Here is a 23,107-nt window from a genome sequence, read left to right as displayed (position 1 = left end):
TCCGGCACAATTTTGCCAACTCGTTAATTTCCTTTTTAGAAAATGCATCGAATAAGTCCAATTATTTAGAAATCTCCGGAGCAGGATCAAAAATTTTCAGAAATCAGTACTGGTGACTTTCTTTATTCGAAGCACGTATTCCCGAGATTTCCGGAAGTAAGAACAGGGCTAAATTTTTTGAAAATTGGTACTCGAGACGACACTCCCCCCTCCCCCGACCCCTTAACGTACTTTCTCTGGGGATTCCAAAGGCAGAAAATGATTTTCTGAAAACCTTTTGAAAGTGACTACGTTGATCGTGACGTCAAAAATGTGAAAAGGTAAATTTTCACGAATATTAAAATCGTATACAATGTTGGTACACTTTATTTACGCAATAACTATTTTTTTTTTCTTCTTCTTCTTCTTCTCCTTCTTTTTGTGTATCATTATAATATTGTACAAATTATTACAGTAAACTAATATACTCCTGTAATTTTATGTCTATGAATGCTCTCGGATTTATCCACCTCGTTTGTTCTTTTATTTATTTTCCATGCCTCGAAACTGATTTTCTCCTTAAATACGTGTATATACGTAACTGGACGAAAATCAGTACGATACAGCGGTGAAGGAGTAAAAACGCATCTCCCTTATCGCCGCGTTGAAGCGGCTTCGTTTATCATTTCTTGTACACGTATTAATATTCGAAAAGTCATACTTATTTTCCCACTGTAGAAAGGAAATGTAAAAAATAAATGATCGATGATGAAAAACTACAGCGATCGAGCGCGAAAAGGCGTTTGCACCCCTTGGACTCGATTCTTCATACCTTATTTTTCCACTAACTATACAAACGCATCTAACGAAATGTCATCTCGAAAATATATCAAGAAAAAAACAAAATTTCCGTCTTTTTTGCTCAAACATTCATATTATCTTCCGTTTCAAAGAGGAGAGAAAGAATAAGAATGAAAGAAAAATAAAAACTTATACAACACTCGCGAATCAATGTGCCATTCTATCATTTGTTTTTTTTTTGTTTTTTGTTTTTTTTTCTTTATTTCATTTTATTTTTATTTTATTGATATATTCGTTTATATTATACCCTATGTTAATGTACATTTTTGTTCTTTCTTAATAGAGCGCAAAAATAAAAATGGATATTTTTGTGATTCGTTTTTTTTTTCTCGTGTTTGTTTTTATTACAATTTGTGGAGGGACGCAGGAAAGAGGAACACGGGCGGGGAAAAGGTAGGGAGGGGGGGGGGGGGCTGACAAGTCCAACTTATGGTAATAGATACAATTTACAGTTTCCGTTCGACCCTACGATTATTCTTTTCGCTTTCTCATAAATTAATCCGCATGGAGGGTCAGTCGTCATCACGTACTTTATTAATTTTTTTCCTTCTTATTTTTCTTTTTTAATTTTTTTTTTACGCGCGCACCGCGAGAGATCAATCGTCTCGGAGTGATTTCCCTTCGTTTTTCTTTTTCTTTTTCTTTAATTTAATGAGCGTTAGAAAAATATGATCGTTGCACAAATGGGGGAGGGGGAGGAGAAAAAAATGACAAACTGTAAAATTCATCGCTTTTTCGTCGTCCGAGAAATTTTTTTCGAAATTTTGGGGCCACTTTCGCATTTAATCGTGCATTTTATTCAAGTCTCGTGTATATTATATTTATATATATATATATATATATATTTGTCTATATATATTTATATATATTCACGACACTAGGGCGAACGGCGTCGTCTGAATTAACGAAAATTCACCGTTACTTTCACCATTATTGAATCAACGCGTGTGTTGAATTCTTTCCCATATCGACGTTTTTTACACGGTATGCCTCAATGAGCGAAATCGTTCCCCATAAATAAATTTGCTCTCTTATAATTCGACGAACCGTCAAAATAATCTAGCGAACGAAATAACGAAAGAGAAAGAAAGAAAGAAAGAAAGAAAAGTAAGAAAATGATTTTTGCTTGTTTCTCTACACCGGCCCGATCAAGGATCCGCGATAAACGTACATTTTTAGTCCTGTTTGTATTTGTTGCTTACTTCGTTTTTCTTTTCTTCTAACGGATGAGGATTTAATACGCGTGTTCAGGATCAACCAAGGAATCATACTGAAGGCCACCCTTTAATGTTCTTTTTTTCTTTTTTTGTTTGTTTGTTTTTACAATCTATTTTATGTATGTCCGATAACAACAATAAAAATTCTTAAATAAATATATCGGTATAATCATTGATGGAATATTATTACGCAGTCAACTAGTGTGTGCTTGTGTGTATGAATGTGTGTACGCGTGTATGTGTTAGTTGGGTATGTTCATGTCGAATGTGTTTTTTACGTGTCGTTTCGTTTTCTTTCCTTTTCTCAGTTTTTTCTCCGTTTACTTGTTATGTTTTTTTTTAATTTTATTTCTAATGTTATGCTTTCTCTTCTTTCATAAAATGAGTACAATGATCCGATTTTTTTGTATGCTCAAATTTTCGACCCACAGACTTTATTTCTCGTGAATTATTCTTGGTTTGTCGATTTCGCATCCCCCTTTCAAGAATCTCAAGAATTCTCTCTGTCTCACTCTCTCTCTTTCTCTCACTTTTTGTTTCTGTATGTGTGTGTGTGTACGTGTCTTTGTGTTTCATTATTTTTCTTAAGGATAATATGCATACACATGTACACGGCACGGTACGCGATTTCCGAGGCGCGCAGTTCAACACAACCGCGCATTAAAAAGGATCGACGCGGTTGTACTTCGAAAAAACACGTTTTAGTTGGTTTTGTTTTTTTTTTGCTTCTTTATATTCAATTTCTTCCTCATTTCCACGTTTCTATTTCAAAGGGCGAAACGTCATATATAATCATTTCTTTCGTTTTCGTTTATCGTTTTCTATTTTCCTTTTCCATTTGTGTTATTATTTGTTTTTTTTTGTTGTCTCTGTTTATTCGTTCGTTATAATTAAATTGTGATTTATTAAAAATGAGATACACGAGTGATCACTCCGCAGATGTTTGCTATTTTCCTCTACCTTGAGAACTTCTGTTCGACGACTTTGCCGGCTGTGGAATAATCGTTATCTCGTCGTTTATCTTCAAAGGCTTCAACAATGAATCGTTCGATCTCGATGACGGCGACGACGGCGTGTTTTTCTTGTCCATTACTTTCTTCGCCACTACACTGTGCGCCGAGTACACGTGATTCTCAAACTGCTTGTACATACCGAACGTCGCTGTACATACTGTACACTTGTACGATAAATGCGCCGGCTTCAGCGTCATCCCGTGATCCCGCGCTACGTGATTCAGTAACTTCCACTGATAAACCTGCATTTTCAATTCATTTTTTATTTTTAAGTAGAATACAATTTTTTTCATTCATTTGATATTATAAATCGAAATTTATTGAACTATGTATGAAAAATGTTATGAATTTCATGAAATTCTACAAGTTGGATGAAAGCTTGAGAAATTTTTGGTATGAACGTCAGTGGAACATTGAAAAACTGTATTTTTTTAAAGCAAACATTAATAAAATTTATTTCAAAGTTTCAATTCAATGAATTCAATGAGAGCTAGACATCAGCCAATTCTTGTTTGTAGCTACGAACTTTTCCCCAACGTCCTTTTTTATGGTGAAAACTCACTCTTTGTTAGCGAGTAGAAGAAAAAATGAAACGCAATAGAAGATTGAAAAATGGAGGTAAATGAACAATATTCGATCCTGTGATTTTTCTTACCCTGCCACAAGCCGGACAACGCCCTGCGTCTTTTCCCTTGTTTGCAGCTTCCTGCATACTCGACGTAACGAGTCCATGAGATCCCAGTAAATGTCTCTCTAAGCCCTGTTGCAAGAAAATGTAAATTCATTAGTTTTATAGAGCAATAAATGTTTGATTGTGAAATATCCAAGTTCGTGTAACGATCCGCTCACCTGATCAGTGAAAAATCGAAATTGACACTTCTGGCAGTTCAATGGAGGTCTGTTGTAAATCATCTTTGGATGTATTTTTACTTTGTGTATCCATTGCATGTGATTTCGTAATTGTTCGAGATCCTGTAAATGAAATTCAAACGTAATCCTTGATGAATTATTCCCAGTTGCAATTTTGCGTTCTATTTATATCCACCAATTCCATACGTGCATTGAGCAGTGAATAGTAATAAAAGAACAGTCATAGCGATAAGTCATAAAAAATCTTAAAAATCATAAAATTTCCTCTTACAAAAGGACGCAGTTTAAAAATAGAACATCAATGAAAAAAAATGAAACAAGTTCAAACAAATTGAAAGGTGAATAAGAGGAAAATAGTGACGAAAAAATGAATTATACCTTTATGTAACCGTCGCAAATTTCACAAATAACAAAAGTATTTTTTCCGCCTGGTTTCGTCGACGAGCCAGAACCGGAAATCGGTGTTTGAGACGGGGTTCTCGGCAAAGGAGTTATCGATATACTCGGTTGACTCAGTAATTTCGCCGCTGGATTTTTCTGACTCGAGGTATTCTGAAAATTAATAAATGAACAGTTTTTTTACTTCATGACGAATAGATCATTTCTTAGACACATGGGGGGGGGGGGGGGGATGTTAAGACACTTAGTGACGGGTGTTTGTTTCAGATACGCAAATTAAAATTTATACACAATGTCTCTCTCAAACAATCTTCCAAGCCATCGAACTCGAAGAAAAACAGTTTCAAAGCTCAACTCTTTTTTTTAAAGAGAGCGTTTCAATAGCGCGAATTTAAAGCCCATAAATCACATTTTGACTGCGATGAATTTTTTACAAGCCAATTTATATCGATTTTCCCTAACCCTCTTCAACCAATGCTTCGCTGCATGGATAACGCACGTATAAAAAAGAAAAAAAAATACGATCAATATTTTCAACTCTGCAGATAACGATTGCAGATAACTAATGAATTTTCGTGTTCAGTGAAATTCTCCTATGAGCTGGGGAATCGAAGGAAATTTTGCAAAAATCGCACTCAAGAACCATCTTTAATATTAAACAAAATCGAATTGAAATTCAGGAGCTAGGAAATAGTGAACTCATCGAACTATTTTCACTTCCGCAAATTGTCACGAGGTTAATCGTTTTAATAAATTCAAGAAAACATTAATGAAAATCATTAATTGAAACTATCATGCAATAATAGTGAGAAACGAGTACAAGCAGCGTGGTTTTTTGTACTTTATTTTCGCATCACCCCAGGACATCGAATTACCTGTGACGATGAAGAGGAGAATCTAGATTGGGAGTCGTTTGTGTTGGATACAAGGGCGATGGGTGTGGGTCGACCAGAACTGCCGGAGCTACCACTACTCACCGCCGTCACTCCTGACGTGACAGTCCCAGAACTACCCACCACCTGTTCCACATGTTCCTTTATCACAAATTCTAGCGACCCATTTCAAATTCAAAAAAAAAAGGAGGAAAAAATGACTATCGCGAATCTCGCGATTTTTAACGTTCAATGTCATTCGAAAAATGCATTTTTTTCTTGGTCTACGCTTTCATACATTCTCCATCATTCACGCTCCGCTATTTTTCGCGGCTTTTCAATTACCTGGAATATTTGGTTAGTGCCAAATTGGTACGATGTTGGAACGAGAAGTCCCGATGACGTTGGACGATAAATCATACTCGCGACGTTGTCTGCAATTTTAAAAAATATAATTATTTCAACATTTTTAAAGAATAATTTCATTGGTTTCAAGAATATTTGGATGTTTGAACAAATTATTCGTTTTTATCTTCAGATTTATTTCCTATGATTGCCATGGGTGCTTTCATCAATGTCTGCATTGGTGAAACAGAAAAAAATCTATTTTTCATGTAATGGCAAGTTTTCGTATGTATTTCCAGAGTCTGAAATTGATCGATTTTAAAGATTGTTGGAAATGAAATCCACTGCATTCCAACGATGCAGATTTATCCAAGTTCTTATTTGAGATTCGAGTCGAGCGGTATATCAAAATTCGTTCACCCCTATTCTACTAACGTATAATTAAACCATTTATCGCCCAAGACGAACACTCAACATTGAATTTGCATTTAGATGCGAAATAATGTGATGAAATTTCGAATAAAAATGAAAAAATGAAAAGAATGGTTGATTATTCGTACCAGAGCCGGGTCGTAACGATTTCATGTCGCTGTATCTGGGTTGCATGGGAGGTCGTCCTCTGCCCCGTCCCACGAGAGGTGCCGGAAGTAATTTTGGTAATAGCGGTTGTGTGCCTTTGGCGTTCATAGCGATTGCAAGGGCGTTAGCATTGACGGGAGCGACTTGTCGAGGTCGATGAAGTCTAGGAATTTTGGCGGGTGGTTCCCAATCGGTGGCAGGTTCGAGGTTGCGTTCGGGCCTGAATTTCTTGGCGCAAGCTAAAATGTGTCGGGTCAATTTGCCCTTTTGATTGTCCTCGAAAGGACAATTAGGACATTGATGGAAAGCAGGTCCGCGTTCCAATCTTCCCCGGGTATTGTGCTCGGCTTCCATGTGGAAGAGTATGTCGTGAGGGCTTCGTACTTCGAGAGGACAAAAATTACATTTGTAGGCGTAGTTACGCATGTGTGGTGTTTCGAGATGATGCTGCATTACGAGTGCCGATTCCGTTTTAAAACTACAAAATTCACATTTTTTCATATCCAAGTGGAATGGTTCGTTATTCTCTTTGCTAAATTCTAGATTCTTAATCAGCGAATTAATGGCTATTTGTGTTTCGGCGGAGGCTGTACCATGTTTACCCTGTTTGCGTTTTTGAGTTCTCAGCAAATCGGTTTGTACGAATTCCTGCACGAGATTAACACCGATTTGCATGAAAAATTTGCCGAGAGGTAAATCAAAGTAAGTCGGCGATTTTGTTTTGTCCTCGGGGTTTTTGTCGTCGTTGGGTTTTTCGGTGAGGTCGACTATGTCAGCGTCGGCGGTATCGTCTTTATTTTTGTTGCTAGATTCGTCCTCGCTTTCGTCGTCGTCCTCGCTTTTACCGAGTTCTCCATCATTCTCTTCCAATTCGCCTTTTTTCTTCGCTTCTTCTCGCAGTTTTTTCTTTCTCTTGCGCTCCTCCTGTTCCTCTTTCTCGAAGTCGGCGATACTCTTGCCGAGTTTACCGACGAAATCTTTGAGCGGTTTTACCGGGGGTTTCTCATACACGTAGGGAACGATGAAGGAGGGCGCCTCCACGACAAACATATCATCGGTTAGAGTCGGAAGTATCTGTTGTGGCAATGACGATTGTGGCAGCGGGATATTGACTTTGGGAGAGGATGATTGATGGGACGATGACCTTGAGGATGACATTGGTACAGGAGTGATGGTAGTTCTCATATTTGGATAAATAGTTTGAGTGTGGCCGACGGGCATTACGGAAAAAGCGCTTGAACTTGTCACTGCGTGTGAATGAAGCTGATGATGTTGCTGTTGTTGTTGTTGATGATGATGATGATGATGATGATGCTGATGATGATGAGGATGGGAGGATGAGGAGGAGGAGGAGGACGACGACGATGAGGATTTGGCGTAAGCGCTCATGGAGCCGCTACTGCTTACGGGAACACCGCCTCTGCCGGACAGTATAGAATTGGTATCTATTATAACTAGAGTCGGTTCTTTCTTGCCTCCTTTGGAGGATTTACTGCCGGCGGCGATTTCTACCAATCTTTTGGTGTCGCTGACAACAATGGTAGTTTTGCTGCTTCTGATAGGTGATTTGAGTTTCGAATTTTCTTTATCTTTGCTCGAATCGACGATGCAAGCGAGTGGATCTTCCGGTTTTATTTCTTCGATATCGGACGAGCCATCTTCGACCTCTTCCGGTTCTTTTTCGATGTAACTCGTGCGTTTTATATTCCGGGAACTTCTTCTTGGCGTAATACCGCTCAGGTCGATTTGTTTCCGGGGTTTTTTAGTCTTCGGTGTGTCTTTACTGCTACGTTGAGTTTCCGAGGAAGAGTTGTGGCCGTTGCTCTTTAAATTGTCCATTATTTCGACCTCCGGACTGCCTAGACTGCTCCCGTTCTCTTCACACATTTTTCCTTCACCCGAAGTTTCCATTTTATTATCATCCAGGTTTTCCGTGCTGTCGTAGATCGGCTGGACGTCGCTACCAGCGCTGCTTATCGAAACGTTCTTTATTTCGTTACGATCCGTTACAGCCTCTTGCATTTCGGTCTCGTTCTCGTCCAGACACTCAACGTCTGAATTGTCCGAGTGTGCGTCGACCTCCATCGCGTCGTTGCTCTTGTAACCGTCCTGTGCCTCGTTCAGAGCCTCTGGCTCGTGTTCATCCTGCACCATTTCCTCCTCCTCCTCCTCCTCCTCTTCCTCCTCATTTCTATGACTTTTGGGAGAAGCTTCGCTGCCCATTTTTTCATCAGCACCCTCCGAACACTCAGAAACCTTGGACTCTCGCGATGCATCAACTTCTTCCTCCTCTTCTCTCTCGCCATCGGAAACTGGCTCTTCGGGAGCAGCATTCGAGGATTCTTTGTGCTGCGAGTCGATCTCTTCAGCCTCCAGGTTCGCATTGTCTTCTCTCCGCTCTTCTTCCTCTCCGTCTTCCTCCTCTTCGTCCTTCTTATTATCCTCGTCTCCTCTTTCGCTCCCTCCGCTCGATTCCCCCATGTCTTCGGTGTGATTCTCCAAAAGTCCGTTCACTCCGTTCGCAATAATGTCTACGGGAAAATAAAAGCAAAGGGAATAAGCGCAATCTGAAAAAGTAACTGCCAATTTGATTGAAAAATAAGCAGAGCCTGCTTATTTTTACCTCTGACTAAAGTATCATCCGCGACGGGGTCCTTGACCAGAGCCTCTTCCGATGTGCCTTCCATGGGGCCACTGCGATTGTACCTGAGTTTTCATCGAAACAGAAGAAAAAAGAATAAGAAAACGAACGTCAGCTCGCTATTATGATGAAAATGAAAGGAGAGGAGAGGAATAGACAAAACGGAAAAAAGGGCAGCGAATAACAGAAACGTCAGGTGGCCTAAAAAGAAAAGTTGCAAGAAAAAAATGCAGCAGTTTCGTTTTCATAGGACGCGCATCCCCCTGAAAGCGTCTGACGTTAAAGTCCCGATTCTTTCCGATTCAAATTTCGGTAATAGATGATTGTTAAAAATCTTTCTATATATATCGCGTTACAGAAATAATAGGCAGAATTTTTCCAAAATGGCGCTGCAGAATTTCACACAGATGCACACACGGGGGCGCGGGTAGAGAGCGGGAGCGCAGGGGGTAGCGGGGAGAACGAGAGAGAGAGAGAGAGAGAAAATACACGGAGTACACGCGAATGGGAGAGCGCGCGCGCGCGCGCCTGAGTCTCGTTCTCACTCGCACTCATCACCATCGACATCGTCTTCGTCGTCGTCCCATAACCAATAAAACTCTTCGTACCAAAAAAAAGGAAGAGGCAGAAATCACGAAAGAAAAAAACAAATAAAACGTCGGAGAGCACCATGAGCGATCGGAAACACAAGGGTCAGCGATATCCTGCGACACTAACGGAGAATGAAAACCTTAAATTTTGAATTGACGCGTGCAAAGTATTCCTTACGTGTCACTAAAAAAGCTTTCAGGGTCCAGGATCACACACAGACGCTCTGGCGGGCAGAGCGCTTTTGCTCGCGCTCTCCTCCTTCCCTCTTCCTTTCCCCTTTGCTCTCTCTCGCTCTCCCCCCTCTCTTCCAATCCCTGCGTTTCCCCTCTCCTCTCTCTCTCTCTATCACTAAAACTCTTTCTCTCTCTCTCTCCTTCGCTACATGCACTAAAAGAGTGTGCAAAGTCGCGTGCACTCTGCTTTTTCACGTACCACACTAACGCCTTTCTTCAATCAACGAGCACTGATTTATATTTTGCCCCTTCGAGCTCTCTTTTCTTGTGCCTTTTTGAATAATTTTTTTTTTTTTTTTTTTGGAATCTCGTGGTTCCTCTCGCGCTACGTCGACGACGTTGCTCCTCCGTGTGGCTCAACCTGTCGCAAACTTATTTCGCGTTCGCGTCGACGAGGACCACGGAGCAACATCGGGACATCGGGTACCGCAAGAGCCGCAAAACTACCATACGAACCCTCAGCCAGCCAAAGTCGCAACCGAAAGTGCGACAGAGATAGCAAACCAATGTAACAGACAGCCAAAGACAATCGTGGGAGGGGGAGAGACTCGCGCGTCTCTCTCTCCTCGAACCTTCGGGCCAACCTACGACCTACTACTCCTACACCACTACCAACGAAACAAACACGCATACACTAAATAACACTGCTATTCTCTCTCTCGCCACATCTGCACACACGTGCTAGAGCCCGTAGAGTATTTTTTTCTTTTTTTTTTTTTTTCATAATCACCATAATTCAATGCAAGTTTGATAATTGCGTGCATCGCAGTTCTTTCAGCCCCAAACACGATGTGTTCTAATATTCCAAATTCCCGCCTCATCTCGAAGCGCTTTTCAACCATAAGTATTTTCAAAAAAGCCGCTACTCGTGGACTTCTAATTCTTAAGCAAATCCGTAATCAAAACAATAATAGTCAATAAATTGCAAACGGTTGATCGTAAATTGTATTTTGCTCTTTCAAAGTCACGTGCTCGTACGTTCCAATATTTTTATATTTGAAATTCCCGCCATGCGCGACTTTCAAACTCCCAAGCGCGAAAAGGAAGGAGGATTAACTAGATTCGAAATTCCCTAGAGAGGAAATGTCAACAGTCTTTTACAGCATTTTCTTCATCGAAACAGCACAAATAATACTCAATATTATTGTAGAAAAATCCAATTCACTCGTTGATGAAACTTGTTGGGCACTTTAATGGTTTTCCATGTTTCGATTTAGGGAATTTGTGCACTTGGGGGTAGAGACTTTTCGTCTTCCTAATCTTCTAGAAAAAGGAACTATGTTTACGCACGCGTAAAAGCCCGACGGCGAAGTATGTGTGTTTCAATGTGCATGTATGCTCACGAAATAAGTGCAAGGCGGGGAAAGAGGGATGAGAAGAGAAAGAGACGCGATGTGGAGAATCGTGCCACGACCTACGACCCGATAACGAGGACTCGAAATGAGAATCCCAGTTTCCTGAATTCTGCACCACAAAACTTAATCGTTCAGCCACAAAATGCTAAGGGAGAACACCGGTCTAACTTTCCGAGGAACGAAATTTTGTCAAATTGTTGATCGGGCTCCGTTGTCATGGGGGCAGGGGTGAAAATTAGAGCGAGTAGAGAAAATAATATGGGGTTTTCCCGGAAATGCATGAATTTCATTTGAACCGAAAACTTTCTGAATCACGATAACATTGCACTGTGTGTTTGAACAAAAAAATTACCGGAAATATTTCGGTGTTTTGGGGTTTAAGCACGAATTGAAAACACTCGCGAAACATATGTATTAAATGATGCGGTACTTTTTAAAACATCGCGATGCATTTGTGGGTGGAATGAGATCACAACACCGGTGTTTCCGGTTATAATATTTCGTAGCACCGTTACAAAGGCACAAGGGACGTTACAAAAGTGAATTCGTTTTCTCCCTTCCTTCACTCTTTCGTTCTGTCAAAAAAAAAAGGAGGAGAAACCCCTCGATGAAAACCTCACCTCCACGGTTTGTATCGCGCACTCTCGTTCGCGGTTTTCTCACCGAACGAGCCAGACGGTAGGAAAATCCACTCGTAGAGAATTCGTTTCGGCTTTTTCTTCGATAATTTTCGCCCCCCTTTTTAGGAGACGGTCTTCCGAAAACACCACCGCATTTTTCCTTTCTCACCCACGAGGGAAACACGCTACACAGAATGTATCTCGCGAGTACGCGAACTTTTGTTTTTGTTTCTTTTTTTTTTCGCTACTCGTCGAATTCAATTAACACGATTTTGCAATAAACCAGACGTGACGAAATGCGGCAAAACGAACACGACACGAAGACGATGCTCTCGCACACTCGGCACACTCGGTCTTGTTCACGCGGCTGCGGCAGCGGCGGTGGCGGCGGCGGTACGGGCAACGGGGCAAGGGGCAAGGGACCAGCGGGGAGACGCAAAAAAAACCTGTAAATAGCGAACATTCGTAGTTGAAGTTAAGCCGGCAGATGGCAGCAACGATCGGGACGATTCGCTCAACAAAAAATCCTCCTTCGCCAGGGCCGGCGATAAAAATAATAAATTGTGTATTACACCTCTTTCGGGGGTGCGAGGGGAGAGGGTGTCAAAGTTCTTGCAACTGCGTTTGCAATGAAATCATATTATTACCTCATCACAAATCAAAAATTATTCCTCGTTTGTCAGTTTTTTTTAATTAACTTTTTAAATCGATTCCGCGAAAGTATTAATTCGTCTTTTGTATAATCGCAGAACAGTAATACTCCCGATGACTTATTGATTTGGGGAGTTGATGAACGATTGGAACATTATATTCCCCCTACCAAACTCGAGTTAGTAGAATACGTGTATTCTCGAAAAATTTGGAACATCAGAAGTTCAATTAGAATATTCCGAAAATCAATTCAAGTTTAAAAAACTTCAGTTGGATATAAAGTAAAAGTTGCGTTTCCACAAATTACTGCATAACCTTAAAACGTCGTAAACCAAATGAAAAGTCGCCGAAAACCGAAGAGATCGAAAAGAGTTGGAACAATTGTTTGAAATCGGAAAACTTTGAAAAATAAGTAAGAAAATTCGACTAATCTGCACTGTCAAGTATCACGATCCTGACCGCGAATCTTCATGTATGAATTCAAAGTTTATTCCTCCAACATCTTCCAGGCAATTGTTTCAACTGAATTTGACTTCAGAACCCTCGAAAAAATCAATTTGTCAGTGTAAATAAAAAAAAAAAGTCGTGAAGAAATAATGCAAGGGGGCTGAGCAGTGAAGAAAAGTGTCAACTACACGACCCTGTCACACCTCCGAGGCAAACATGCATCGGAAAGTACGAAAAAAGGAATAAATTTTGGAAGATCGTAAAAATTGATAGGCCGGTCAAAAACACGTGTTCGAAGTAGCGAATGTGGCGGCAGCGTGCGTTTTTTATCCCTCTTCAACGACAATCGTTGGAATGCTCTCCCGCCATTTTTCGAGTGTGGAAAGACTGAGCGAGACTGCATGTAATAATGGACTAGCTGGTTCGCGAGTAGTCGAACAGCTGCCTCGTTCGCATATATATATATGTATATAAATACGTTTTTGCATGTTTATACACATATATAGACTCGAAGCACGGGATAATCAACGCGAGAGACACAAGTCGAGCATACGAAATCATCTGGCTCAAGCAGAGAAAGAGAGGGACGTGACATATATGGTTGAAAGTGTAGAGTATAGAAACAACAGCGGAACAAGGATCTTTGCAAACGACTAACCCACGCGAACGCAGACGAGAGCAGAGAGAACTTGCCGAGCTCGTTTTATTCGTCTCGGCGACTTTGTCGCGCGCGGTTATTTAAACAATCACTGATGCGCGTAAAATTCACAGAGCACTTATTAATTGACAATAAAAAAAAGTAGAAACGAACGATTTCTACGAGCTCGAGAGTTTAAGGGGGTCCATAGGATTTTTCACCCAATCGATGACTGATTGCTTGGAACGTGATTTTTTGTACAGTAATAAATAAATGAGAGAGGGAGAGAGGGAGGAGAAAGCTACGTCACGAAATCCTCCTTACCTCCCGTGTGCAGTTAACTAGCAAAACTGCCCAAGATGGCGTATCTCCCAACGAGGAGTCCCGTGAGTCACGTGACTAAACGAATTTTCATGACGTATATACTATACACGCCGAGAAGGCTTTTTAATGTTAAAGGGACCATGGCTTATAGAGTTATAGAATGAGAGAGAGGGAAGGAGAGCAACGTAGATATACATTCTCGTGCTTCTTTTGACGATGATCACGTGATGTTTTTTGCCTCTCCTTAAGTTTCCGCTCAGCCAATCGTAAGGAAAATCTTCCCTCCTGGCCCCCTCCCTCTCCCTGCCGTCCTTCTGCTCTATGTCGGGAAGGAAGGGGCTGCGTAGTTTGCAGTTTGCAACAATCATAAACAAAATCACCGCCGCTTGCCCGTTACGACGCTTTCCATCCCTCATCTGCCTTATTGCCCGAGCCGTTATTCACTTTTTTCCGTGTTCACGAATGAATAGCAAGGGTTGAAAAAATGGTATTTATTTACAAGAATAAACAGTGTTTTTCAATTTTTTTACACGTTAAAATGGATAGGTTAATGACTAGTCGTCCTCCTCATCCTCGTCGAACGACAGCAAAGCTTTTTTTTGTTTCGTCTTTTTCGACTTTTTTGTCGCAGGCTCGTCAACGACGCTGCTTTCGGACTCTTTTTTCTTGAATATCACCCGCTTCGACAAGTCCGCTTTTGCACTCGCTTCCTCTGTAATCATTTAAAATCACACGTAATGGCCACTTCGTATTTTTTTTCTGCACGGAACACGAGTTCGTACCTTCGTCCTTTTGTTTCTTTATCGCTTCCGCTTCTTCCGCAGTCAAATCCCCTTCTTTCAGCACCACCACCACAGGCTCCTCCTCGTTCAAATCGTTCCTGTCCTCGTCCTCCGCTTCCGGAAGCTCCTCACGCTTTATTCGAGAAAAAAAAAAAAAAAAAAAACAGTCCAGTGAATACGGAGTTCAAAAGGTTTATTTTTGATAAATTTTCACTTTTAGAACGCGGCAGTAAACTTGTTTTTAGATTTGTAGCTATTTTATATTGATTTATGACTTGTTAATAATTTATGTAGATTTGATGCAATTGATGACGACTTCCCAATCATCGCGACACTCGCTAACCTCATCAAACCCCAAATAATTTTTAGAGACACAATTTCATTAGGAAACAATAGAAGCATTTGAAGTGTTATGATTTAAATTTAGCGGAAACGCGGCTACGTAGTTCGCGTTTTATCCGACAGATGTCCAAAGCTCGCGGTCTAATCGCTGCGCGTCGCGTTCTTTTCCCCTTCACTGCGCCCCGAGAGCACGCCGCAAACAACCCGACGTTTCGCTCTCGCGTCTCGGATAAACTATAAATTTTTACCTTCGTGTCGATCGTCGGACCCTCTTTGAATCCTGCCTGGAGTTTCAATTCCCTCAGAAATTTCGGCTCGTCCGGTTTGATATACGCAATGCTGTGCTTTTTTCTCGACATTTCTCTCACTTTCAGTGCTATTCAGAGCAATTTTTTGCCGCGTAAAAGCCACAGCGTGAAAAACATATGGTTAGAAGTGACGCTGCTGGGAAGACGCGTTGAGGCGAGAAAATACACGAAGGACATAATTCGAGCGCGCCCCTCTCGCGGCGATTGTTCGAACCGTTTCTCCCTCCCTACTTTTATTATTGAAACACGACGAAACTTCCGCTTCCGTATACCGTAGTTTTAGAACTTTGCACCCGATTCCTCGCACGTTTCTCGAGCAATTTTAACCCCGACGAGACACTAACTTTCCAGAATAATGCGAGCACTTCTAATTATCACAGACATAAATTTGTTTTCTGTAAATTGTAAGCTCAGACTTTCTAGTTTTCGGAAAACTAAAATTCGATCGAGTGACAATAACCTTTGACGATAGTTTTGCCGTTCAAAAATGTGGAATATACCGAGGCACTGGATCGTCCCGATGCGCCTTGTGTCTGTAAAGGTTTGACGTTTTTCATTAAATAACAACAACAATTACAACGAAGTACACAATTTATTCCAATAAGCAGACAACTGCGTTACAAATTTGGGCCGATAAGTGAAGCGTCTCACAACCGAGTAACCTCGGAATTGTTAGAGGCCCTGAGTTTGCCATCGGAGTGGCTGGATCTGCGGTGTCTCGCGTTGTTCGCCTGTGCATGAGAGTTCGTAGAATTGTTGTAGTTGTTAGGATTGTCTCCTTGTCTCTTGGAATCGTGTTTGTCGATTTTCTGTACGAATCTCGAGGTGGTGCTGTCGAGGCATTCGCAGCTGAGGCTAGCGTCGGGTGCGTGATCGGTTTGATTGTAAGGGTTCTGAGCGAGCAAGCTTTCGGTCGATTTGGTAGGTTGGAAGTGCCTCGGGCCGCTCGAAGCGCCTGAATTCGTCGGGTAAATCGTTGCGTTCCCGGGATTTCGGCGCTGCGATGTTCCGCCCGTTGGAGTTTTGGCTCTCGCGTGAGAATTCTTTCCCGGACGCTCGGCACTGTGCGTCTTCGCGGTTCCCGTGTCGAGGTAACCGTAACCGAAACCATAACCTCCGAAAGCTTTCGTTGTTAAATTATCCCAGGATTTGGGCTTTGCGTACTGCAGACAAGCCGGCGGACGCTGGTGCACGTTTGGATCCCAATAAAGTGTGTCCGTGCTCAAAGACGTCGAACACGAGGCTACGCTCTCCGCAGCTGTTGACATTTCGCTGCTCGTTATCGAGTGGAGACTGTGACCCGAAGCTCGGGAACAGTTGTGCGATTGGTGTTGTGTTGTTTGTGGTTGCTGCTGCTGTTGCTGCTGCTGTTGCTGTTGTTGTGCAAGATGGTGTTGTTGATGTTGATTCTGCTGTTCGTTCCGAGCTCGTCTCTGTTTTTCTCTCCGTCGTCTGCTTGGCACGCAATTAGGATCGCAGCAGGGACTCGCCAAATCGTAAACGTCCAAACTCGCCCCGTCCGTTTGGTCTCTCCGCCTGTGAGCGCTCGATATACAAGCAACGCACAAACTCTGCTGCTGCTGCTGTTGCTGCTGCAAAGCTTGCGCGTGAATATCGGCGTTGCCGACAGAACACGACGACTGCAACGACTTGTGGCCCGTTTTATTCGACTTCGCCGGGGTCGACAATCCGTTCGCTTGGTGATAACTGTGCCGCGAAGATATCGACGATGTCTCGTTCGATGATTTCGATAAAAAATGGTGGTGGTCGCTACGCGAACGCGGCGGCCCTACCGCCACCAAACACGCCGCGTTCCGAGGTATCAGACAAGGACGACCGTCCGCGTACTGAAATTTTTCACGTTTTAGACAACTTCCATTCTGAATCATTGATTTTTGTAATTTCACGAAAATTTCATAACACGAATACTAATTATCTTTTCACAAATCTTATTTCTGAGAATCGATCGTTGCAAGAGTTCGAGGCTCCATTTTATTTCACTGTCGATGTACCGTAATATTGTGCTCGAACAAAGTTTTCAAACTCGTTTGTTTAACTATTGGAATCCCTGATCTCAACGGTCTCATTTTTTTTCGAACGTAACGTGACATGTACGACATCGAAAACGACGCTCCAGTTATGCACCGTTCGCATTGTTTTTCGATAACGAGAAGATTGGTCTACGGAAAGGTCACGCATTTGACGAACATAAAAACTTGATGAAAGGATAAAAGTTTCTCGAGCTGTGGAATAAAAATTTGTTTCGTTGACGAAAATCGTTGAACAGAAACGAACTTACAACACTGTAAAGTAAAAGATGCTCGGTAGATGTCGCTGGACGACAGCACTGAACGGTCGACGAATTGAAGCTTGAAGAGGGCGACGGTTGGCTGGGATTGGTCATTATTCCAGTCGGAGTTCGTTTTCTCGCCGGCAGGGAGTGCGTCTTCCATTTTCCCAATAAAATCGACCTCTCCCTTTCGCACAATCTTTCCAATTCAGCCAGACGAGATTGCAAGGCTCGTTGCAATTCGATATAACGCATATGCAACTCAACCTGAAATTTGGCTATTATTTAACCGGGCAAAATGGAGGTTATGTCGGAAGTTTGGAATTAGGAATTCTCCATTATTTTTTTCACCTTTCTCACGCAATCTTCGAACGAAACTACCATTCGCATTCGCGCGTCACAATTCTTTATGAAATTGACCAATGTCTTGTGGTCAGCGCGGTCCATCTCGTGGCCATTTATCGAAAGAATCACGTCGCCCTCTCGCATCCCAGCCTTGAACGCCGGCCCGTCATATTCCACGTAATCCACGTACGTGACCATCTCGATTTCTTGTTCCCTCTTGTAATGAATTCCATAACTCTGCAGAATTTTTTTCATTTTTATTTTATTCATTATTTTCCGAGTTCACGGGCATTAATAATCGGAGAAAATTACAGTTTTTCGACACTTATTCAATTGCATCGATACGAGACGGAGAGTAGACTCGAACCCCGCGATAGAGGTTAGAAGTTTCGGAACAAAATAATCGCATCCAGGAATATTGACTTTTATTGCTTTGGTTTTTTCAAATCGCATGCCTTGATATTTGCTTCGAGAATTTCGTTTTGCTCTCTCGTACCTGTAGGGTGAAACCGTAAGTGCCATTTTTTTTCTCGACTATTATTGTGCGGCGTCGTCGATCTTCATCGGCTCTAGTCACGCGATCAGATTTCGATCTTTCCAAAACAGCCTGGAACACAAAACGGCGTTTTTTTTGTTTAAAGCGTTGTCAATCGCACACCTCGTAATCGTTAGGTTCCTTTCAACGAAGCTTGTGCATTATGAATTTTCCACTTTAACTTAAAAATCTCAAAAGGTGAGTCTTTAGACGTTGAAAAAAATAGTCGACACTAATTTTCCAAGTTTCTTCAATTCGATGTAAAAAGCACGTTGCATTATCGTGCGATAAAAAAGAAAAATGTCACTGGCCAGAAAAATGAAGCTCCGCATAAAAAAGCATGGACAGAAAGTTAGTTTTGGAAAAATAATTGTTATTTACACATTCGACAAGTCCACTCCAGTCCTCGTCATCGCTGTTTTCGGAAGTTCCAGCAGCTGCGCGTCGATTGGCGACTTGGACATCCGAGTTTTGCGGCGAATTGTTCATCACGACTGAATATTTTCACCATTCACTTTTCTAGGCCATTTAACGAAATCCTCTTTTTTCCTCACTCCTTCAATCTCTTTATTTCGTTGTAAGATTCTACGATAATTCAGACGTTTTGTAACTACTCAGCACCGTTTTCGCGAGGCCGAATGAGGAGAAAAAAATATAAAAATGCATCCCGTTCTGCCGAGAGAATCCTCTCGCACTTGTAGCCTACATTATTGTCCCGACTACGGTAACAACGGGAGCGAGAGAGAGAGAGCGCATGACGTGTCGTGCCAGAACACGATGGAACGAAAGAGGATGAGGGTTGTCTAGACCCTTGAAAGAGGGGTCGATGCCACGCAGGCGCGACAATATCGGTCTACAACCCCTGACAACCCCCTCCCTTCAATTCTACTTGCACGCAAGCCCGAGGCTCGTTTTATCAGTGATCGGAGAGTCGGCGCAATAACGTTCCAACGAATTCCCGTCGTTTTCTACATTTATATAGCACCAAACGAAGATTACTTTCCGAACAAATTTTTTCAAATTTCTTTCAAACTTCTGAACCATTTTTTCAGCATCATTTTTTTCCGACTCTGTATCATCGAATTTTCGGGGATCAACGACAATTTTGACAGCTTTTTCGTCGCAATACTCGACCTAAATTTCAGATGCATTTCCAATATTTTTTACCACGAATTCTCGTACGAAAAAATGCCTATTTTTTGGGTCATTTGTCATTTCGTATTTTTTCGACCTCCTTTCAAAATCGTTGCACTATTTTTTTGAAGTTTCACTATTTTTCCATTTTTCCTCGCTATCTGCTCATAATTCGTCACATTTTTGTAGGAAGAATTTATAACACAGTTCGACAGTCTCAGTCCTGAGGTTCCACAGAAATTGTAGGAATATTTTTTCTTTTCTCTCTGCAATTCTTCCAACATTTTTACAAAAATTCATATCACCAGTTTTCCATCAGGGGCCAATTTATCCAACTCGAAATCTCTCCAAACGTTCTTCACGAATACTTTCGTGAAGCATTAAACCGTCGTAAAAATAATGACACGATAATTAGACGTTTCGTCTAATTATATACAAAGTGAATTTCGTTTCTTTTCATGAATAAACGATTAGAGTCTTAACGACTCAACGAATATCGTAAATTTGTAATTAAGCAGCGTTACTCAGTGGCCCATTACGACTCGTAATTTGCCCACGAGGAGATAAATTTGGGAAAATATTTCGGGTCGAAGACCGTTGGATGGGCGAGCAAAACGAAAGTTCCGAGGTGAAAATTTGTTGCCAGTTTTGTCGATTCATCGATTAGCGTAAATAATGGAAATAAAATGGTGAAACTTGCCGAGAGAGGCGAGCGGAGAAAAAGATCGTTGAACAAGTGCAGCAGGCGTTCGAGAACGCGTTGAATAATGAAACGCCGGATTTCTCACCCCCTTCGAGCCTCCGAGTCGGTGGCAGCGTGAGACAGCTCTTCGCGAGGAGAGTCTTCCGACCGCGTATGCGCAAATACGTATTAGCCGGAGCGTGGCGCATTTTCGTGCGTGCAAGGCGACGAGAACAAAACGTGCTCGCAAGGAGCGCGGCCTACGGAGCGAGGAACGTCGCGCTAGTATATTTTTACAAACGAACCCGGGACTGCGGAGTGGGAGCGAGGTGAAGCGCGAGCGTCCATTCATATTCGCGGCGAGCGAGAATCCCCCAGAGTCCCAATTCCGTGTCGATCTGTTTACAAACATTTTTATTCTCTGGGCCCTTGAAGCGCGAGGAAAAATTTGCGCACGGCGATAAATCCACGATCGTGTTTCGCGACGAAAACACTTGGATTGCATTAAAAATCGTTTTATTTTATTTCTCGTTTTGACAGACGATAACCTTGGCGATTGCGGCGCAGAGTTCGCGACGTCGCTCCTTATCAGCTGTTCCGCCTTTTTCTTCCAAAATATTTTTTCATCCTCGAAGATTTACGACTAATTTCGACGAATTCCCGACCCCGTTTCCTCGCGTGCCGCCGCTTCCTCGACGATGGTTTTTTCACTCTTTTATCGAACAGCAACATTCATCTACTCGCCCGATTTGAGATCGAATTTTTTTTCCTCCCGGAGACGATGCCAGCGCCGAAGGGCATTTTTCACCCTGGCTCGAGGGACAGCAGGGCCTCCCTTGATGGAACTCGGACACGGAAGCTTGCCGAGTCGTCGGCGGGACCGGCGGCGGCGCCGGGCAACACGTTTTCCCAGCTCTCCTCTCACCGCTCCGAATCTCCCGCGCTTCCTCACCCGGTTCCTCGCAGTTGCACCTCGCCGATGCAACTTCCTCCTCCAGCGTCGAGGGGATCCTCTTGCACTGGAACACCGGACTGTTTTCCGCACCTTTGAACAAATACGGCTTCTGGTTGTGCGGTATTTGAAACTGGGTCACTATCTTCTCCCCGAAACACGACATTCTTATGAAAACCGTCACCTCGCCGACCCTTTGACCGGTCGCCGTCGTCAGCCTTCGAGAAAACACAAAAAGCAACGAATTTTTTACTAACTCAAATTTATTTTATATTTTTAATAAATTTTTATTTTTATTTTTTTAATTTTTTATTTTTTTTGACGTTCTTTTATTTCTTTCATAAATCGAAATTCTTTGGATGGATTTACATAAAACCTTGCACACCTCTTTTTCATACTCAGAAGTACCGGAAAATTTTTATTCTCTTATTTTTTTAATGGCGTATGTTTGTACAATGGCGCGTTGAAAATGACAGGTAAACGGAAAGAGTTTTCTCATCCCAGGGACTCGATTCGAGCCGCATTTTGTAGGGAAAGCGCATGCTTTCAGGACGACGCAACCCTTTTTTGATAAATTATTTTTCTTTTTATTTCTATAAAGAATTTTCAACTGAGAAATCCACAAAAATTGTGACTTTTTCTTCAAACGGTCGCGACTTTTGTTGTAAACGATGTTTTGAAAATTGCCTCCGTCGTGAGCCAATCTTTTTGGGTTTTTGTCCTGGGATGCTCCATTTTTGAGATCTGCTCTGCCAACGCCGATCCAAGGGGCGCCATTTCCAACGCACCGTTGCACAAAAACCATGAAAAAAAGTTTTTTTTACACGCTTTTTCCAGGAGGATGGAAAATATGTGGACGAGGCTTTATTCAAATCCGTCCGATCAATTTTTATTCATGAAATAAACAAAAAACACGTAAATTTCAACGTTCAAACTGTTCGTAGCCCTCAAAGGGACTTGAGCGACTCGAATTCGGTCCGATGTTTGCAGCTTCGATCGTCGCTTCGTCGCGAATTAACGTTAACGCACCAACACTGAAAATTGACGCGAAATTTTTTAGGATTTACCAAGGAGAATGTAAATTCTCGTGCAAATCGAATAAAGCCTCTCGTACGATGCGAGAAATTATGTTTTTATTAAATCAATTTTAATGTACGATGTTTTAGAGTTGGAAAAACGAGAAAAATGTTGCTTCCACCGCGAAGCGTTTTCCGAAGACGCTGGGATCGTGGAATCTCCACGATTTTCTTAGTTTCGGCGTTCAACAAAGCCACATTCCGTAAAGAATTGAGACGAGAAAAGTCCACGTGGGGAAAGATGTTTTGAGAAGTGGAAAAGTGAGGTTTACGAAAATTCTCGCGGAGCGGAATGAAATTGTAATGAAAGAATTACTTGAAAGTGTCTCTCAACGTTTTGCAAGGATTTCCAATTTTGAAAACGTGTCGATTCAACATTTCGTTGACGAGATCTTTGATCTCGATCTGATGGGAGCCGATGATCATGACATCGGGCAAAACTCCGGGCGGTAATTTTTTGTAGACGGACATATTGACGGGGAACGATCCGAGAGGTTTTTCGAGGGCGACGGAGGGCAGGGCGAACAGGCAAGATTTGCCTTTTTTGAAAATTTGTCTGTCGCTGGCGCACGCACAACCGTCCGAGTCGCAATCTTGGTAAACATTGATCGGCGGCAGGTTCAAAATCTGTTTTTAAATCGGGGAGGGAATTCGCTTTAGCCTCGATTCTGTAATCGGCTTATTTGCCGGCAGGGAATAATACCTGAAAGGAGACGCATGTCGTGACTGGAAGCATTTCTGTGAACATCGCACGAATCGATGGAATATTAACATTGTCGACGAGAAATTCGGCCAGAAAAAGCTGCTGCTCCCCGTCCCCCATTTTTTCACAAAATTTTATTTACACTTTTTCTATGTTTATTTATTTATAATAAATTCGCTCGGGATCAATCACACGACTAACAATTTTGACGTTTACAAAAGCCGCGAGCTACTTCACGCCGTTCGGAACAACACAAAACAACGAATCTCGCAGCAACGCTCTCGGGCGCGGTTCACGAAATCGAGATTATTGATAAAAATTTTG

General features: G+C 42.0%; 4 protein-coding genes across 9 annotated transcripts; all 4 read right to left on the bottom strand.

Moving 5' to 3' along the window:
- Positions 1-348: 348 nt before the first annotated feature.
- MEP-1 lies at positions 349-13,537 on the bottom strand. Of its 6 annotated transcripts, none has more exons than XM_043430743.1 (9): positions 13,332-13,537; positions 8,759-8,841; positions 6,117-8,666; positions 5,557-5,645; positions 5,215-5,358; positions 4,319-4,492; positions 3,920-4,042; positions 3,726-3,830; positions 349-3,312 (listed from the first exon to the last, which is right to left on the bottom strand). In XM_043430743.1, exons 2-9 carry the CDS (start codon positions 8,820-8,822, stop codon positions 3,004-3,006), a joined length of 3,558 nt encoding a protein of 1,185 aa, XP_043286678.1. In that variant the 5' UTR covers positions 8,823-8,841; positions 13,332-13,537; the 3' UTR covers positions 349-3,003. The 6 variants fall into 6 exon arrangements, with proteins under 6 accessions (XP_043286678.1, XP_043286676.1, XP_043286680.1 ...); XM_043430741.1 differs by lacking the exon at positions 13,332-13,537 and adding an exon at positions 11,576-11,985; XM_043430745.1 differs by lacking the exon at positions 13,332-13,537 and adding an exon at positions 11,308-11,520.
- Positions 13,538-14,110: 573 nt separating this feature from the next.
- Positions 14,111-15,542, bottom strand: LOC122416960 (uncharacterized protein KIAA1143 homolog). Its single transcript, XM_043430132.1, has 3 exons — positions 15,007-15,542; positions 14,417-14,549; positions 14,111-14,346 (listed from the first exon to the last, which is right to left on the bottom strand). The coding sequence occupies exons 1-3, from the start codon at positions 15,115-15,117 to the stop codon at positions 14,189-14,191; spliced, it is 402 nt and encodes a 133-aa protein (XP_043286067.1). The 5' UTR covers positions 15,118-15,542; the 3' UTR covers positions 14,111-14,188.
- A 97-nt stretch (positions 15,543-15,639) lies between these two features.
- On the bottom strand, positions 15,640-18,988 carry LOC122416957 (myb-like protein P). The gene is made up of 5 exons (XM_043430128.1): positions 18,618-18,988; positions 18,198-18,308; positions 17,708-17,938; positions 17,366-17,623; positions 15,640-16,913 (listed from the first exon to the last, which is right to left on the bottom strand). The coding sequence occupies exons 1-5, from the start codon at positions 18,723-18,725 to the stop codon at positions 15,714-15,716; spliced, it is 1,908 nt and encodes a 635-aa protein (XP_043286063.1). The 5' UTR covers positions 18,726-18,988; the 3' UTR covers positions 15,640-15,713.
- A 155-nt stretch (positions 18,989-19,143) lies between these two features.
- LOC122416959 (microtubule-associated protein 10-like) lies at positions 19,144-22,903 on the bottom strand. The gene is made up of 3 exons (XM_043430131.1): positions 22,784-22,903; positions 22,397-22,707; positions 19,144-21,222 (listed from the first exon to the last, which is right to left on the bottom strand). Exons 1-3 carry the CDS (start codon positions 22,901-22,903, stop codon positions 20,760-20,762), a joined length of 894 nt encoding a protein of 297 aa, XP_043286066.1. The 3' UTR covers positions 19,144-20,759.
- Positions 22,904-23,107: the final 204 nt, after the last annotated feature.

Source organism: Venturia canescens, chromosome 10, assembly GCF_019457755.1.
Source record: "Venturia canescens isolate UGA chromosome 10, ASM1945775v1, whole genome shotgun sequence".
NCBI lineage: Eukaryota > Metazoa > Arthropoda > Insecta > Hymenoptera > Ichneumonidae > Venturia > Venturia canescens.
The sequence above is the reverse complement of the archived record's forward strand: the minus strand, read 5'-3'. Positions and strand labels throughout refer to the sequence as shown.